The following is a 19,593-nucleotide window of genomic DNA, read 5'->3' on the forward strand; positions in this document are numbered from 1 at the left end:
GGAAAACACTCCTAAAGGTCAACAAACAGACCTGGAACTATTTATAGGCTTTTCTTCTTTGTTGTTTTGTTTTGTGTTTTTTATTGTTTCTCATGTCTATCAAGATAAGATAGGCAGGGTAAACAATCCGGAGGAGAAAACAATGGGACTGATGGTTCCCGGCAGGGGACATGGGGGAAGGGGTGGACAGGAAGGGGAAGCCAACAAATCCAGGGACAAGGAACAACAACAGAAAAGGATTGTAGCCTTCAGTGTGGGTCTTAACTCAAGGTGAAGAAGACCACAATCCTCACACCTGGACCAATAGGCAGCAATGTGACAGAAGGAGAAAGTTTTGATATTTTTAAGGATTTTATCTTGCTTGGATCCACAATCAAGGTTCATGGAAACAGGAGTCAAGAGATCAAGCCCCCTGTTGCCTTGAAATAGACAGCTGCACAAACTTTCTGGGGTGCGTTGAAAAGCAGGGAGGTGACTCTGAGGATTAGGTGCACCTGACCCAAGCCATGGTTATTTTCAAGCGCCTCATATGCATGTGAAAGTTGACATTGGATATGACTGGAGGTTAACCAGTGCATGCGAGCCATGGTGCTGGCGAAGAACGCTGAAAAGTGCCAAGGACTGACATAAGAATGAACCTGTCTGTCTTGGAAGAAGTACAGCTAGAATGTTCCTTAGAGACAAGGATGGTGACATTTGTCTCACGCACTTTGGACATGCTGCCAGGAGAGACCAGTCCCTGGAGAAGAACATCATGCTTGGTCAAGTAGAGGGGCAGCGAGAAAGAGCAGGCCCTCAACAGGATGGCCTGACACGTGGCTGCGAGAACGGACTCAGACGTGGGAACAGCAGTGAGGGCGGCGCAGGGCCGGGCAGTGAGGACAGCGCAGGGCCGGGCAGTGAGGACGGCGCAGGGCCGGGCAGTGAGGACGGCGCAGGGCCGGGCAGTGTTCCCTTCTGTTGTGCACAGGGTCGCTCTGGGTCAGAACCGACTCGATGACACCTGACGATCTAACAGCGCATGTTCCAGGTCACATTTTATTTCCTAATTTACTGTTTGGAGCCCTGGTGGTGTCGTTGTTAGGAGTTGGGCTGTGATCCTCATGGTCAGCAGTTCAGCACCAGCAGCAGCTCCTTGGGAGAAAGACCTAGTTTTCTACTCCCGCGAACAGCTGTGATCTTGGAAACCCACCATGAGGGGTTGCTGTCAGTTTGTTTGTTTGGTCGGGGGTTAAACCGGGCCACGTCACAATGTGTTGGGGTCCAGGTAATGCTGCTATCCCAAACCAAGTGCACTGCCATTGAGTCGATTCTGACTCCTACGGAATTCGATAAAACAGCGGAACTGCCGCTGCGGGCTTCTGAGTTTGTGCACAGAGACCCTCATCTTCCTCTTGACGGGGGGCCGGTGGGTGCAGGGGTCTGACCTTGTGGCTGGCAGCCCTACAGGGACCCAGGGCAACACCAGGCTCCTCTCGCATGCCGCTGCTCGGATTTAATCCTGTCTCAAATAAAGCTTGATTATTTAATTAGATCCTACCTAAGCAAGGTGGGTTCTAAATCAAAACACCTGATTGTAAAAAGAGCAGTTTTAAAAAGATAGAGGATCATTTTGACCTATTTTAAAGTTGTTTCATTAAAAAAAAAATGAAGGGGAAATACAGGTGGATTGGTGCTGCAGTGAATCCCTCCGACCGCAGAGCAGGGGTGCGTGGGAAAGTGGGTACTGCAGATGCAGGCAGGCTCCCACTGAACACCTCATCGCTGGGTCTCACCTCAGACCACGTAGCATTTGTTCTAGGTGTTAGTGTTTCCGTTTTTTTCCTATTGAGGTTGTCCTGTTGTACTTTGTTAGGTTTTTCTTTTGTGAGGCTGTAAGTAGATCTATAGAGAGAGTCACTGGATGCGTGATTTATTGGGGATGTGGCAGGGGCAGTGGGGGACAAAATAGGGATCTAACCACAGTGCGCACAAGCAAGAGGGTGCTGCTCTAAAATGGGCTGTGGCCATGAAGGCACGGCTCTTCTTACTAGGATGGAACTATTGAATTGTGCGACATGTGAGTGACATGCCAATAAAACGGTTAAAAAACAAAAAGATAACGGAGTCACGCAAGAGGGAAGATGGATCCAAGTGAGGGTCATCTACAAGCCCAGAGCCACAGAGAGCTTGGGAGGGACCACACAGCCTAGAGCAGGCCTGCACACCTGTGAAAAAGTACATTTCTGTTCTCAAAAGCCTCTAGATGGGGGTATTTCTGTTAAAGCCACACTCGTGAGTTAACTGTCTGTGGTGTGTGACACTAATCCTCAGAAGTTGTCTGGCTAACCAAAACACCAAACCCAGTGCCGTCAAGGTGACTGGGGCTCAGGGCGGCCCTGCAGGACAGGGCTGCTCCCCAGGGCGACAGCGCTCCCTCTTGAAGGGTACTGCACGGCCTTTCTCCTGGGGAGCGGCTGGTGGGTTTGAACCGCTGACCTCTGGTCAGCACCCAGGTTCCTGTAACGGTAAACATGCCCTGCACTACTGCGCATTTATCCCCGAGAGAGGCGCACACACAAAGGCTTGTCCATGGCTTCTCAGCGCCTCAAATGAGGAACGGCCCGGCTGCCCTTCAGCAGGTGAACAAGTTGAAAAACGCCGTCACCACACCACAAGGCGACTCAACAGTAAGCAGGAACCAACTTCAGATAAACACGCCCACTTGGACGAACCTCCTGAGAGTTACACAGAATGAAACAAAAGGCCATCCCCCAGGATGAGTGCGCACATTCCATTTCCATGACCTGCTCGACATCACAGGTGACCAGGCGAGTGGTTAGGAGAGGTTATGGAGGGGGTGGGGGTCAGGGGGAGGAGCGGCTCCGAAGGGGACGGTTGGAGAGATCCTGGTGGCGGTGGAGATGCTCTGGACCCTGCTCACGCCCACGTCGGCACCCTGGTGGTGACGCTGTCCTGCTGTCACCGAGGGTGGCCCTGGAGGGTGCAGACAGTCATGAGACACTAACCAAAAGGTTAGGAATGTGATTTCCGGCAGAAGCACCTTGAAAGAATGGCATGGTGACCTGACTTCTCAAACACCAGCCCCAGGGGAACCTGGGAAGCAAGTCTACTCTGACACACATGGGGTCCCGTGGGCCGGAGGTGACTCAGAGCATCAGGCTTTACTGCTGGGAGCCTGGGGAAAGCAGACAGGGACCTCTCCACATTCTTCCTTAATATCAGGGCTCAGTGGGAGAGGCCGGGGGTGGGGTGGGGGAGGGGGGTAGGAAGAGAACTGGTACCAAGGGCTCAAGTAGAAAGAAAATGTTTTGGAAATGATGATGGCAACAAATGTACAAATGTGCTTGACACACAGATGTATGGATTGTTCTAGGAGCTGTAAGAGCCCCCAATAAAATGACTCACTGGAAAAATAATCGTAGTAGAGACCCAAAGGCCATCTGTAGACAACTGGACATCCCCCCACATAAGGGTTTAGAGGAAAGGATGCGTCACCTAGGGTGCAGTATAGCCCCGACGAATCACACATCAGTCTCTAGTTCCCGAATCCTTCCCCGCACTCCCCACCATGACCCAGTCCACCTTACGAATCTGGCTAGGCCGGAGAACACACATTGGTACAGGTAAGAGCTCTGGACACATGGAACTCAGGGAAGGATAAAGCCCTGAGGAACAGCAGTGGGAGTAACAATATCATGAGGGTAGGGGAATGGCCAGGGAGGGGGAAGGGGGAGTAAGGGGAAACCCATCACCAGATTGGATAGATAGCTCCCCCACCCACGGGCCGAATAACAGAAATGAGGGTGAAGAAAGACAATGGACAGTGTAAGGAAATAATAATAACAAGGATCCACGAGGGTGGGAGGGAGGGGGGAAAAGAGATGCTGATACCAAGGGTGCAAGCCGAAAGAAAATGTCTTAGAAATGTTGATGGCAACAAATGTACAAATACACTTGATACAATTGATGTATGGAATGTTAAAAGAGCCGTAAGAGCCCCCAATAAAATGACTTAAAAAGTAAATTAGAAAAATAAATGGGATAAAGACCAAAGAAACCAACCAACCAACCAACCAGCAAAAAATAATTTTAAAAATTAGGAATCCACATCAGCATGTAAAAGGTGGTGGGGGAACAAGCAGCAGGTTGATGGCATGGCCCTTTTTGCTAAGAGTGAATGGGATGGTATGTTCCTTGTAGATCAGTGTTTACACCTGCACTTGAATCAATCCCCAAACAAACTCACTGCCACCGACCCCATTCTAGAGGTCAGGGCGAAACGGTCCCTGCGGAGCTTTGGTGACCGTCATTCTCTCCAGGAGCAGAGAGCCCCGTCCTTCTCCCTTTGCATCAACTCTGCTCTCAAAATAAAATGTTGAAAGAAAACAAAGGACAGAAGTATGTGCTGTTTATCTGACCTTCAGATTTCCCGGGCCCTGTACTCCCCCTCCCCAGGGCGCTGCCTGCAGAAGCGGGGTCCAGGTCACCCGTCAGGCTCCACTTGGGAGCTGCACTGCAGGAAGAACAGGAGAGAAGTCGGCTTGGTGGCTCCAGGGAGGGCCTGGGTTCCTTCGAGTCTGTGAAAGCAGCAATTAAGAGTGTCTTCGAGCTATTTCTGGAACCTCGCAAAGCCCAGAGGAGCCTCTCATTTTACCGGGGATCAGGCTGAGCTCCAACACCTCTAGGAGTCCAGTGTGATAAGCATCCTGATCGGTGGTTCTGGTTCACTAGCTGCTCCTTGGGAGAGAGAGGGGCTTGTGTGCACGGCAGAGATTTACAGTCTTGGAAACCGGAAGGCGCAATTCTACCCTGTCCTATAGAGTTGCTAGCAGTCATGTGGAAGTCTGGCCCCTTGTCCGTCTTCAACCATGAGAGCATGGATTTTGTTTCTGTTTGGGAAGCTGATGGAAGTCCAGAATGAGGTTTGTCATCAATCGACATTTCACCTTTTTTGAAATGAGAAAAGTACTTGTCGTACACTTGAGTTTTTCCCACAGCGCTGTCCTTGTAAGCTGTGTTCAACATCACAACAGCTTCTGTGGCATTTTTCCGAAGCAGGAAACAAAATTTCACAGTTGCATGCTGTTTTCTTAAATTGGCCATCACAAAAAACGAGGTTCGGGTGAAAGTGTTTTTATGAAAAAATTCATTGTGACCAGAGAATCTTCTCAGGTGACGCCACTGGGTGCACTAACTCAGAGCGAGTTGCTAGATGTTCACTTAGCAGGGAAAATTGCATACTGCGGAAGCTGCTCCCAGCAGAGCTTTTTTCTGTTGTTTTTTTTTGGTGGTGGTGGTGTGTGTGTGGGGGGGGGGGTATCCCTCGTAATACTGGTCTTATTTTGTCTTCGACCTACTTTTCTGATGCTCATACAGCTCTTATTACCATACACACATCCACATGTCAAGCACATTTGTACATTTGTTGCCATCATCATTGTCAAAATATTTTCTTCCTATTTGACCCCTTGATATCAGAACCTCATTTTCCCCTCCCTTCCCGCTCCCCCCCCATGAACCCTTGATAATTTATAAATTATTATTTTTCTTGTCTTACACTGTCCAACGTCACCCTTCACCCACTTTCCTGTTGTCCATCTCCCAGGGAGGGGATTATATGTAGATCCTTGTGATCTGTTCCCCCTTTCTACCCTCCCTTCCTCCACCCTCCCGGCTCATACCTGATTTTAGAGAGATGTTTGTCATGGCTCGCTCTCTCTTTTTTCTTTATCATGGTGTCTATTGGTTCATTTGCAAGGATTTTAAAATTTTTACTCATTACATTGAGGTGTAACTCATACTGAAGACTGTATTTATTTACATTTTATTCATCTTATTGGGGGCTCTTACTGCTCTTATCACAATCTCTCCATACATCCGTACGTCAAGCACATTTGTACATATGTTGCCATCATTTTCAAAACATTTTCTTTCTACGTGAGCCCTTGGTGTCAGCTCATCCCCCTCCCTCCCTCACTCCCTCCCTCATAAACCCTTGATAATTTATAAGTGATTTTTTTTCATGTCTTACATCAACTGCTGTTCTCCCTTTACCCACTTTTCTGTTGGTGTCTTTTAAGAACGATGTTTACACTCTCTTAAGAGTGATCAAGTTAAAATCTCCAACAGCAGGGCAAACTGACACCATGATATAAGGAACAAAGAAATGTACATCATTTATATAATATTTTTTGCCTCAAACTCAGAACATGAGTCTAATCATGAAGAAAGAAATGGATCAATACAGACTTAGGCATATTCTACAAAACTAGCCTTTACTCCTTAAAAAACTAATATTGCAAAGTAGAGCAAGCGAGCTATGCCAACCAGATGCGATAAGTGATCTTGTGTGGGTTGGCCTCTTTATCAGCAGTTAGGATAGGTGACATTATGACATCACAGACGTAGCTCAGAGAGAGTGCACTATGCGCAGTTCCAGACCAGCTCACTCACACAAGCATCACAATAAAGCAAGTCACTTGAATTGTTTGCTTTCCTGGTGCATATAAATGTTACATTTACACCATACTGTAGCCTATTATGGAGAGGCTTGACACTGTGAGAATCACTAAAATGTGGCACAGAGACTAGACATGAGCAGATGCTATTGGAGAACATGTGGCCGACTTGCTTCACAAAGGCCGCCACAAACCTGCCACGGCAGCAGCCATGGCCTGTGGTGCCATCGAGCGAAGCAGCGTAGAATGAGGTGTGCCCGGATCGGGACCACTGGGCAATTTGAATGTGACTGTATGTTATAGTTAGCATTGTTTCACTGTGATAGTCTCAGCATGTGGTTACAGTGTGGTATTATAAGCGGAACTAAAAACGTTTGTGGGAAAGCCCTATTAGATTTTAATTTCCATTTTTAAAATGTACACAGAAACATTGGTTTTGTCTGAAACAGAACAAAAACAAGATGAAGACAAAATCATTCTGTTGAGGGAGACCATCGCAAGAGGCCAAAATGGTGTCCAACGATTCACAGAATCTAATTCTAATCGTGATTACAATGGCCTTCCAAGATATAAGAGAAGGTCCTTGTTCTTAGACAAAGCAGCCCGAAGCACAGCATTTAGGGATGAAGTGCCATGATCTTTTAAAATTCTTCTCAATGGACTCAAAAAGAGAACACACACACACACACACACACACACACACACACTCTTTTTAAATTCTTCTCAATGGACTCAAAAAGAGAACACACACACACACACACACACACACACACACACACGAAAAGCAAATGTGTCAAAATGCTAACCGGTGAGTGGATGGCCATGTGAGGCCACCATCTGCTTTGTGGGCTCCCAGCCACTGAGGCAATCCCAATTCATGGGGGCCCAGGAGGGCAGAGCCGACTGCCCCTGTGGGTTTCCAAGACGTAACTTTTTACAGGAGTAGAGACCCTCAACTTTCTCCCCGGAGCAGCTGGTGGCTGTGCGTGGTCTGCAGCCCAAACTGTAGCCCACTCTGTGACCCCGGGGTCCTGGTGGGACCCTTTACTCCTGGACAGGTGAGAGCCTGGGAAGCCCCGTGGAGGAGTTCTGCCCTGTCCCAGGCTCGCTCTGAGTCAGACCCGTATGACACACACAGCCACAAAAGCAGTTACACATCTTTGAAAGCGTAGCTCAATTCTGCTTATTTTTAACCAAACGACACCGTGTGAAACGGGTCTGGCTTCTGTCACTCAACATTATCTTTAAGTCTTAACTGAGCTGCTCATTGTTGCTGTAATTTGCTGCTGGGGAGGCAATTGTGTGACTACATCAGCGTTTCTTTATTCATTCTTGGACCTTTGGGTTTTTCCAGTGTTGTAACCACACTGACAATGCCCTAATGGACGCTTTCCTGTGTGTCCTGGGGCCCACATGGACATGCTTCTGCACAGCCCGTACCCGAGCACAGACTTTCTGGGTCAGAGGGTGGGAACACTCTGTATCAGAAACCACCATCCTCTTCCCCCCAAAAAACGCATGTGTCCTTTCACACTAATAAAAACCAGGAAGTGTTAATAGTTTACATTGCTCTCTAATCTTGCTATCATTTTTCAATGTCAGATTTTTATATTAATGCCGGTCTGGTTATCTCATGAGATTGTAAACTACCTGTTCAATTTTTATTTATTTATCTTAAATTATTTCGAAAACAGTTCAGCCCTTCCTTAAACAGATGCCAGCAGAAAGCCTTGTCATTCTGCAGTCTCTCTACTTGGTCTAAACCCTGCCCCAGAGGAATAAAGAACACAGGATGAATGGACAGAGGCACACCCATGTCCAGCGCAGGAGCGATTTCCATAGCAACCAAGAGATGGGAACAATCAAAAACCCCACCTGTGGAGGAGTGGACAAACAGATGGAATATTACACATCCCCAAACAACAAGGAGGAGCCTGTCACCACCTCACGAGATGGAGGGAGCTGGGGAACATGATGCTCAGCCAAGCTGGTCAGTCTCATCAAGATAAATGTTTCACGATACCATTATCCTTAAGAAAACAGCGGTTTTCACACTGAAGGAAAAGACTTTGAAGACTATGAGGAGGGCCGGACAGGGTGGGGGCGGTGGGGGGCAGGGAAGAGATGGGAGTTAGGGACCGAGGGTGGGACGGAAAAGGGGGAAAACCTAGAGGAGGAGGACGAGGAGGTGGAGTTTGCTCCTCCCTGTGTGTGCACTACCTCACGAATGAGGGGAAATAGACAAGGAATAAAATTAAGTTGTTTATTAAAGAGGAGGAGTCACCGTCTTAAAACCCTCCAGATGCTGGGCCCACACTGGCCCCTGAGCGGGTATAAGAAAAAGAAAAGTAAACTTCACTTAAACCCTTTAGGCATACCCAGGCTAGTTTCAAACAGCTGAACCTCCAGTTTACACATCCACCAGTGAGCCCTTTGTCATGCTCACTGTGTAAAGCTCCTTCCCAAAGCTTGACATTTTCCCCCAAATGTTTTATTCAAAAGAGATTTTAATGGCATCAATTAAAAACAAAAGGTCACAGCACTATTCAGACTTCCCATTTGTACTTGCGTCAGCACGATCATTTACCCAGGTTGTCACCACTTCCAGGTTTGTTGACCTGTGAGTAAAGGTGTCTTAGTGTTGTTTAAATAGTTTAAAGTATCGGCTTTTCTTTTTCCGGTCTTATTTGTCCCTTCTCCCTCCTATTCTCCAGGGGACTGTCTCCTTTATTAGCCTTTTCTGGGACCGACTTTTATCTCGCTCTGACCCTCGCTCATGTAACTTTGCCATCACTCATTTGCTCAGGCGGCATCATTCAACGGGGGAAGACACCGCGGCCCACATCCGTTCATGATCGGAACGTGGAATGTGCCGGGTGGGAGTCTAGGAAAACCGGAAGTTGTCAAAGAGGAGAGGGAACACTCGACGCCTGAGGTGCGACACTGAGCTGCCAGGGACCAGTACTGGCCACGGGGAGGTGGGCACACAGGTGGTCTCCCATGCCGGAAATGACGAGTAGAGCGCACCAGGGTCACGGGGCCGTCCATATGCCCACATGGAAAATCAGGTTCACGGCGTTTGGACATGTCACTAGAAGGGACCTTTCCCTGCAGAAGGATATCCTGCTGGAGAAAGCAGAGGATCGGAGAGGAGGAGGGAGACCCTCAGAAGATGATTGACAGTGGCTGCAGTCACAGTGGTCAGCCATAGCCACAGTGGGAGGGCAGATTTCGGTCTGTGCCACACAGGGCCACCCAGGGCTGGACCCCACCTAACAGCAAACAGTCACCACCTTGGTTTAAAGAGCCAAAGACCCCAGACCACGGAGCTGGATGGAGTGGTGTTTTGTCCCATTTGTACAGAGCCGTCACGTGCAGGACCGGATTTGACCACATCTCATGGCGACGGCAAAAACGTATTTCTGCATGCTTTCGTTGGTTTCTGCTATCGTTTCCTTCCTCAGACTTTCTGTGGGTTGACTGTTCTAACTTCAGGCATTGGATGTTTAGGCCATGCTCACCTTCCCCTTTTCTAACGGAAGCATCCCATGTCATGTATTCTGTGTTTTTGCATAGATAACATGCGTGTTATGTTTTTTGCCCGCGGTGACCTCCTCCCCAGGAGGTATTTTCATAAGCTCAATATCCATCTAGCTACACACATATTACATATATTAAACACGCACACACATATGTACAGCAACGTTTAAAAAGATCGTTAGTGCGTCAAAAGGCAGACCCCTCAAAGCACCACTTTGCCTGCATTCCAGAGGCCTGACCACGGATTCTCATGTTCAGTTCCAGGCCATTTCAAAACGTCCCCTTTCCTTTCTTTTGGGACCTTAAGTGATTCAGAAACGTGTCTCCGAATTTCCCAATGACTGGGGACCTAAAGTGTCACCCTGGGTTGCTGATTTCTAAGTCAAGTGCACTGCACGATCTGAGCCGCTGGTCTCGGAGACTCCAGGTCCCCTTTAGAGCTTGCATTCCAGAACCCTCGCGGGGCCTCGGCCTGGTCTCCGGCTGTTTCAGTTGATCCTTAAGGAGACTGCGGTGGCGGGTGTCTTCCGAGGGTGAGCTCTGACTTTTCCTACTGGCATCCCTGGGGTCCTGCCCAGGGTGGGGCTGTTTGCCTCTGGAGAAGGTTCTTAGCTGTCTCTGGGACAGCCAGAGCCACCTGACTGGCCTAGATCCTCCTCAGTCCGGGCGGGGGGGGGGGAGGGGAGTGGGGTCTGACTCAGCCTCCTGAGCTCGCTATCCTGAAAAGGTCTCCTCCGTTCAGCTAAATGAAATCACTTAAAAACAAATTTAGGGGAAGGGTGGCTCAAAAAAACAAAACAAAACAGGTAAGTAGCAGCAATTCCGTGTGGTCCAACCTACACCCTCAGCCTCGCCAGCCCTCGGGGCAGGCCTGTTCTTCCTGCTTGCTGTTTGCTCACTCTGAGCTGGGGTTTGGCTTCACACTAGTTTCCTTCTGGGGGAGGAAGGTGGCTTTGGTGATTTCTCCAATTTCCCTCGCGCCGAGCGAGCCATTGGAAACCACGCTTTATTTGGGAGGGGCTTGTCTGGCAGTGGGGTGTTGTTTCTCGGAGACCTAGGCCAGGAGGGACCTCGTTTTCCGAGGTGGAGACCAAGACTCGGGGAAGAAGCGCCACTGATCCACAGTCCCGCAGGAACGACAGGCGGGGTGGCCCCTAGTATAGGGCTAACCCCCCAGGCTGCGCCCTGCTTCCCTGTGCCCCGGGGCACCCCCCACCGCTGTGCGGGCTCCTCAGCATCGTACCTGGTGCAGGGGGATGACGAGGAAGGCCCCTCCTCCGGCGCACTCAGTCACGACGGCGATGAAGTGGGGGTTCACGGCGCAGAAGTGGTTGTCGTGGACGCTGCGGGTAATGGGCACTGAATCGTAGCAGTTCTCCTTGCTGGCCGGCTTGCCAAAGACGTGGCGGAACTTGGAGCTCCGGTACTGGGGGTGCCATGACATCTGTGAGAGGCGAGAGGGCCGGGCTGTGAGGCTCAGTGCCTGGGACCTCACCACGAAGACACACACAAGGTCAACCCGGGCAGTGGACAGTGATGGGGCCCCCGAAGGCACCTGCTTGAATGGCCAGTACCTGGACCTACTTCTACAGCCCAAGTGAGACAAGGTGGGGTGGGCTGCCATCGCTGGTCATCTGTTTGCTGCTGTGCAGGACCATTCCTCCCCTCAAGTGTGAGCACACAGACACCAAGAGAACTCATCACACACCCTGCCCCCATCGGCTCTCACCAGAAGGCCCAGACCCCCTCCCCGCAGCACAGAAGATCAGTGTGCTCTCTGGAGCCAGCCAGCCTGGGCCGGATTCCAGCCCTGTCTCTGACCCGCTGTGTGGTCAGGGACCTGACACGAGCAGCCTCAGTTTCTTTATCTATAAACGAGGACGCCAAGGGCCTGCCTCACAGACACTGAAAGATGCGTGTCTGTCTCACGGCGTCTGGCGGACAACTTGACCACCGGCGGCTCTTGGCTCTGGCGCTGTGTCTGACCGGTCAACGTGCTCTGAGCACGGCCGTGGGAGTAGGCCCCGGCCAGCCCTGATGGGCTCCCCCGAGTCCTACAGAGGCAGAGTCGTGTGGGCGAGGTCACTAGGGAGTCTGGGTCTCTGGGGCCCAGTGCACTGTGGGCGGTAATGGAAGCTTGTATCGAGGAGTCTTGTACTGGGGTGGGGGGCTTCTCAAAGGAAGAGGCGCTGGAGCTGCAATTTGAAGGGCCCAGATCAAGGGTGGAAACCCAGGACAGTGACCTCTGAGCCAAAGCATTAGGGCCTGCCCATGACCCTCCGGCATTCTCGCCCTTGGCTGAAGGGAGAGACACCCACATGTTTGAAATAGTGGAGGCTCCATCTCCCTGGGCCCCAGGGGGAGTGGACACCAAATCTGGCTGGGACAGAGACAAACAGGGTGGACTACTGAGAGTGGGGTGATTTGTCACACAGCACAGCCCCCATTCTGACGACTATGCTGCCCCATCAGGTTCCTGCAGGCCCCAACACCATGACCATTAACAAGCGGCTGCCTGTGCTTGTGTGGCCGGAGCTGAGGGGACCTGGAGGGGACAGAGGGAAGGAGCAGCTAAGATCCAGGCCATCTTAAAAACAGATCACTGCCATCTGGTCAAAGTTGACTCATTGAGATCCCTGTGGGGATCCAAGACTAACTCATTAAAAAAAAATCATTTTATGTGGGGCTCTTATGGCTTTTATAACAATCCATACATCCATTGTACCAAGCATTTTATACATAGGTTTCCATCATTATTTTCTAAACATTTACATTCTGTTTGAGTCCTTGGTATCAGCTCCTCTTTCTTACGCTCCCACCTCCGTGACCCCTTGATAAATGATAAATTATTGTTTTCATGTCTTATACCAACCGCTGTCTCCCTCCCCCCTTGGTTTCTTCCTTCCCCCCTCTCCCCACCTTTCCCCTACCCTCCTGGAATCGTTACTCGCATTTCTGTTCCTAAGGGGTTTCTCTGAGCTGGATTCTGAGTGTCCTGAGCAATTATCTGTACCTGTGTACATGCTCCAGCCTGGGGTCATGATAGTGGGGGGTCAAGACTGCAACTCTTTATGGGAGTAGAAAGCCCAATCTTTCTCCCGCTGAGCTACTGGTGGATTTGAACTGCTGACCATTCAGGTCACAGCCAGATGGGTAGCCACTACATCACCAAGGTTCCTCCTGGACACTGAGGGCAGCGGGGCACTACTGAAGGTTGAAAGCAGGGCCAGGCTGCACTGGAAGGTGGAGTCCTCTGGCGACTGGCTGGCAATGGCCAGGTGAGAACAGGTGAGAGTGGAGGCCACCTGGCTGGAGGGAGCAGGGTTTGGGGCATGGAGGAAGGAAGACATAGTGAGATACTAACGAGGGAGGGGCCAACTAGGCTTCATGTCTGAGTGCTCTGGGCGCTCGCATGACCACATCACAAACACTCCTGGCTCTCTTTCCACAACCAGTCTGTGCACCTGTGGGGCACCCGGGGCTCTGCCGAACCTCCGAGGGTCGGCTTGGGGTAGGTCGGACAGCCGGGCACAGCTCCTGTCCAGCTCATAGTCACTCCAGTATGTGGGCGAGCGCTAGGTGCCAGGTGGGTCCCAAGGGCTTTCCAAGTGCCAGCTTCTCAGGGATGTGCTCCCTGGCCACCACTCCCAACCGTGACATTCCGTGCAGCGTGGCGGCCGAGGAGCCGCGGGCACATCCAGAGCTGGTCAGGCAGTGGTGGAGCTGGGAGCGGAGCCCAGCTGAGTCCAGCTCCCTGTAGGTGACAGGACTGCTGACACACCAGCTCTTTCCGCCTCCACTGGGCCCGGCAGGGGAGGTGTCAGGAAGTGTCATAATCATTTTCACCCCGCTTTACAGAGCATGAGGCCTCTGGGAAGCGAACGCCTCTCAAAGGGAACGGTTGGCCTTGGGATGGAGTAGCGGCAACATCACGGCCTTCCTCCCGTCCCTCCCACACCCCGCCTCTCCCTGCCCCACCCAGAGCTTTATCTGCCGGTCAAGGTTCTCCCAGACTAGGAAGGGATTGCTGCAGCTGGGGGTGGGGCGGCACCCGGCTAGGCCTCTTCTCCCGTTGTGCACGGTGTGAGTGTGTATGTACACATACACTCGGTTGGAGCTTGTGCACTGCACACAGCTACCGTGTGCATGGTGGGTGCATATGCGCCCATACCTGGGTGTGTGTGCGTGTGCGTGCAGCACGTGGCTCCTGTGTGTTGTGTCTGCATGCAGGTGCATTGTGCTTGTGTGAGATTCATGACTCAGCGACCCGGGAGCAGGAGATTTCCTCTGCCCCACAAGCAAGCACTTGCCTGGAAACGTGGATGGCAGCGGCCCTTGATGCTGTGGGGCCCTCGCCCAGGGGTTGGGCCAGGATAGCGGGCCGGGGCCAGGCCCATCCATGCCCCTCGTCCCGTCCCGTCCTGCCCCGTCCCATTAGGCTGGGCCACATCAAAGTTACAGCAGGGCTTCTCAGGTGTGGCACTCCAGGCTAGGCGCAGGGCAGGTAGCAGTGGGTGGCACTGCTTTCCCTGCTTCCGTGCCATGCTGGCTTCTCCAGCCGGAGGCCACAGGATTAGGCTGTGAAAGGATTTAGTCATCGCTGGGCTCAATGCCTCACCACATTGATTCCTTAATGCCCTACAGTGGTACTGAGAGCTGCCCCGCCCCGCCCTTCCCAGTCTGCCGCTGTGCAGGCTGGGACCCCATCCCCAAGGAGGGAAAACAAAGGTGGAGGTTCAGGGAAGGGACTGACGAAGGTCCTGCGGTTCAGAGAGCAGTGGAGGGGGGCCCACAGTGAGCCCCGTCCTCAGACAGAGACAGGGACAGGGGAAGAGTGAGAACCAGGGGAGAGCCGGGGGCTGGGCGGCTCTGTGCCCACAAAGCTCCTGCCTCTGCCCAGCCCTGAATCCTCAGGGGACAAGGGTTAGCTGCAGGGGAGCTGGAGCTGAACCCCAGCTGGGTGTGGCACAGGAGTGTGGCCCCAGGGACAGAAAGAAAGCACCTGCCTTGGTCTTGGGGCCCATGGGAGGGGTGGGGGCCTCAGGGGGCTGCCCTCGCCCCTGTCTGTGTCCGTGCACGGTTCCACACACTAGTATTTGCGGTTGTTTTGTTTCTTGACTCTCTTAATCCATGCTCACGTGGGCACAGTACATGTTAGTGAGGGTCCAAGCACACCCCTTCCTGTCATGACCTCAGGCAAACAGACGGAGGTGACAACCGCACATTTCCCAGGTGTTCAAGAAGGCAAGGCTAGTGTTCAAAGCACACTCTGTTTTAAGGTGATACAGGAAGACGAAGAGTTGACAGAATGCCGTTCCAATGTTAGTATATGAGCTGCCGAAGCGAGCTCCAAGAACTGACAGAATAAACAGCTCATTATGGGTGGGCCCCTCCTTGTGTTATCCCATCCCCATGGCCTGGAGTCCTGGGAGCCCTGGTGGCGCAGTGATTATACTTTGGGCTGCCAACCACAAGGTCAGCAATTCAAAACCACTGGCGGCTCCATGGGAGAAAGATAAGGCTTTCTACTGTCATAAAGAGTGACAGTCTCAGAAATCCACCAAGGCGGTTTCACCTGTCCTACAGGACTGGAATTGACTCAATGGCAGCGAGTTTGATGGTTTGGTCTTGGACCCAAACTTGACCAGGAAGTTCCTTCTAATTCTTCCTGAATCCTTATTAGTGGCCTCTGACGCCACCCCCCCACCCCCCACCAGGGGGTTAGCAGAGTTCAGCCCTGGATTCAGGAATGCAGGGCCCATTTGGGGTCAAGGCCCCTGCTGCCAGCGCTAGTGTCTGTCGACCCAGTTTCCTGCATTGCTCATCTCCCAAGTCCCTGGGCGGGGCAGCTGTTTCCTCGGGGGCTGCTACCTCAGAGGTTGGCGGGTTGAGCCCATTCAGAGGCTCTTCAGAGGAAGACTTCCTGCTACCAACCACCCAGTCGCTGAAAATCCTACTGGGAGCACGGTTCAGACTGCGTCGGAATCCACTCTACGGAGCCTGGTCACTGATTTTCCACTGTGACTCCGGGCAACCTTCAGTAGAACAGAGCGAAGCCTCGCCTGCAGCTGTGTGCTCATCACGATCGCGGGCTGTGGCTTCCATCGCTGTGCTGTGTCAGTCATCTCACCGAGGGTCTCCTCTGTTGTCCTGTGGCCTCTACGGAGCGTCTCTCCTGCCGTCCATGGCAAGCGTCACCATTCTCGCTTCTAAGGAACATTCTGGGTACAGTCCCACGAAGCCGGATGATTCATTCTTTGACAGTCTAGGGCGTGTCCAATAGCCTTCACCAGCACCATAGGGGCAGCACATCAATTCTTGCATGTCTTCCTTTTTCACAATACAACTTTCAAAGGCAGTTAAGTGCAGACACAATGGCCTGGACCCCTGTGAATGCCCAGACAGCCACAGGGTCCAAAGAGGTGCCAGTTTGGGCCTCAGGGCCCCAACCCACAGGGTCATTTCTTCTCCCCCTCACAGAACTAGGGGGACCGAGGAGCCTGGTGGGCCAGTGGTTACACGTTGGGCTGCTAACCGCAAGGTCATGAGTTTGAAACCACCAGGCCCAGCTCCTTGGGGGAGAGACTAGGCTTTCTACTCCCGTAGAGCGTTACAGCCTCGGAAACTCACAGCAGTTCCTGCAGGGGCGCTACCAGTCAGCATCGACTCCGTGGGTAGGCATTTTGAGGGGGACCAAGTGCCCCATTTGTGGTGGTACCCAGGATGTAGGGCTTTCAGGGCTAAACCCAGGAAAGCCACCCTGCCGCGGCGGTCCCCTGCAAACACGTACTACGCTTGCTGTGGATGCAGTGACTCCATTCTCAGTCCCAGTCACCCTGACTCCACCCGCCTGGGAAAGCAGGCTCTAGAAGGGACTTCCTAAAGGGCCAGCCTCCTGAACCAGAGCACAGAAGATTTCAAGGCGGAAAGTCCAGGATGGTGCATAAAGTGGGGTGGCTAAGCTTTCATGTACTCCTTGACCTTCACCCAGTTATTTGTTCCATGCTTATTCTGGGCGGGGCCTGTGTCAGGGACTTAGAGATGAATAATTCTGCTCTCACCTCCCCCTTGTTTACCTCCCAGGAAGAGACAAGATGGTACAGCAGGTAGGAAAGAGGCATGAGCCGAATCCCAGTGGCCCGGCGGGCTGGCAAAGCCATCAGGGCAGCGGTTTGCAACTTTGACTGCACATTAGAGTCACAAAAGTCAGAACCACTGGCAGTGGGACCCGGGCACCGATGCCTTTAAGCTCCCCAGGAGATTCAACATGCATTAGGCGAAAGACTAGGGGGCCACTGTATTCTCATGGGTATAATACAGTGGTTCTCCAAGGGTGGTCCCTGAGCAGACATCAGCATCACCCAGGAACTTGTTAGAAATGGGAACGCTGACGCTTCCAGGCCTGGTGCTGTAGAGTCGATCCTCCAGGACAGAGAACTGCCCACAGGGTTTCCAAGGCTGCAGGCATTCTGGAAGCAGACTGCCACGTCTCACTCTATCCCAGACTTACGGAATCAGCTCCGTCGGTGGGCGGGCTCAGCAACCTGGTTTTATGAGACCCCAGGGTCAGATGCCCAGGTGGCAAAAGGGGTCTGAGCCTCACTACGAGCCTGAGGTTGGCGGTTGAGATCCACTTACTGGGTTGTGGGAGAAATGCCAGGCAGTCTGCCCCTGGAAGGAACCACAACCCAGAAAAGCACTCCCCCGTCACGCGCAGGGTGGCCAGAGCCAGAGCCCACCTGACGGCAACGTGGTTTGTTCTGTGTCCTTGGTTGGAACGCAGCGGCCAGGCTGGTTATGCTTTCACCCGCCAGCCAACCCGACGGTGAGTCAAAGAGCTAACCGGATCGTACACGTGCCCGCTATGTCAGGGCCGAGTTTCGGGTAGTGCAAGCGGTTAAGACCTTCGACTGCCCAACTGAAGTCAACTGTTTCATTGGATACACTGGGAAGAAGGCAGCCTTCTTGGGAACTTGCTTTTAAAAATGAACCCCACGGGATCGAGCGTCTAGATCTACCTACCCACACACGGGATATGAGGAAACGAGCCAGGACACCATGCAACGTGGTTGGCAAACTCTACTCAAACCAAACTCACTGCCGTCAAGGCTGACTCACAGCGCCCCACGGTGGGCTTCCAAGACGCTCACCGGAGTCTCTTTCTACGGCAGTCCGACAGTCTCGAGTTTCATCGATATTCTTTGCAAACACCATAATTCACATGCATCGATTCGTCCTCCTCGTTAATGGTTCAGCTTCCACATGCAGAGACGCAGCTGAAAAGACCGTGGCTAGGATCACACGCAGCTTGGATCGCAAAGTGATATCTTTCTTTACTTTTTATACTTTTTAACACTTTAAAGTTTTTTTTGGGGGGGTGGGGGTTTAGCAGCAGATAGCAGTATAATACGTCATCTGTTCCTGACTGCTCCTTCAAGGAGCACCGATTGTAGACACAAGTACAATAAAACCCCCGACAAACTCCGATCCGTTCTCTACTCGTGACGATGCTGCTGATGGCTGAACTGTAAATGAACTGTGCTCCACGGATGAGCTCAATCCTCCAAGTGCTACGGTCGCCCCGTTTGACAGATGAGGAAACAGAGGCTCTGAGAGGCTAAGTAACTTGCTCAGCTAGTAAGCGGCCAGGCTGGAACGGGAAGCGGAGCCTTTGCCCCGCAGCCCTGCCGACCGAGCAGTGCGAGCATCCACACGGCGAGGGGAGAGGCTTGGGGCATGACTCATGCTCAACCGGGGTCTGCGTTCAGCGCGTGTGCACGGCGTGTTCAGGACACTGAGCGCCGGTTTAGAACATGACAGGTACATCTGGGGTAACCTGAGTAAACTCTCAAACCAGAACGTGCAGTTTGCCCTACTAGGTGCTGCGCGGACACATGGGTGCCATCCACATTGACCCTGGGGACCGACACACGCATGTGAAGAGCGAGGATTGCCCCTGCTGGTATTTGAAGGTGGAGAAAGCAATCTGCACCCAACAGAAAAGTCAACAGTTCAAGCCCACCAGCCACTGTGCGGGAGAAGGAGGCGGCTGTCTGCCCCACAGTGATTTACAGACTTGGAAACTTGGCCACCAAGAGCGGGCATTTCTGCATGGTGGAGGCAAATGCCCAGCTTAGCCAGGGGCTGAGGGGCCTGGGTGCTTGAAGGGTAGCTGGGGAGAGGGGAGAGAGGCAGGGGACGCCCTTGGGGTTTCTCCATCAGCACAGCCCCAGCAGGAACCCTGGGGACCCTCTGCCAGACTGGGATGCCCAATCACATCTATTGTCCATGTCACCCGTGGAGGCCAGCAGACAAAGCTAGCTCTGACTCGGTTCCCCGGCTGGTCTCCCCTCCTCCATCTCTCCATCCTTCTGCTGAGGCAGATGCCTCCCAGCAGGCCTGCCGCAAGCACCACAGAGAGCCTCTCTCTCCCTGATGAGATTAGGCCTGGGGGCGGCCCTACTCCTGTCATCTGACACTGCCCAGGGCCCCCATCCTCCCAGATGTCCAGCCTCTTCCTGCCTCCCCCAAGCAGGCTTGTCTTTCGTAATAGCTCTCCCCGGGGTTCCTCCTCCACCCATCTCTCTTCCCC

At 52.4% G+C, this 19,593-nt stretch overlaps 1 protein-coding gene across 1 annotated transcript in view; it reads right to left on the reverse strand.

Annotated features, from left to right (window-relative positions):
* The window catches only part of CORO2A (coronin 2A), a 66,353-nt gene that overhangs the window by 26,914 nt on the left and 19,846 nt on the right, over positions 1-19,593 (reverse strand). The window contains exon 2 of the mRNA XM_075560207.1: positions 11,245-11,445. Coding sequence (XP_075416322.1) covers positions 11,245-11,445 — 201 coding nt within the window. The remainder of the gene's footprint in view (positions 1-11,244; positions 11,446-19,593) is intronic.

The sequence above is a fragment of the Tenrec ecaudatus genome, chromosome 10 (assembly GCF_050624435.1).
Source record: "Tenrec ecaudatus isolate mTenEca1 chromosome 10, mTenEca1.hap1, whole genome shotgun sequence".
Lineage (NCBI taxonomy): Eukaryota > Metazoa > Chordata > Mammalia > Afrosoricida > Tenrecidae > Tenrec > Tenrec ecaudatus.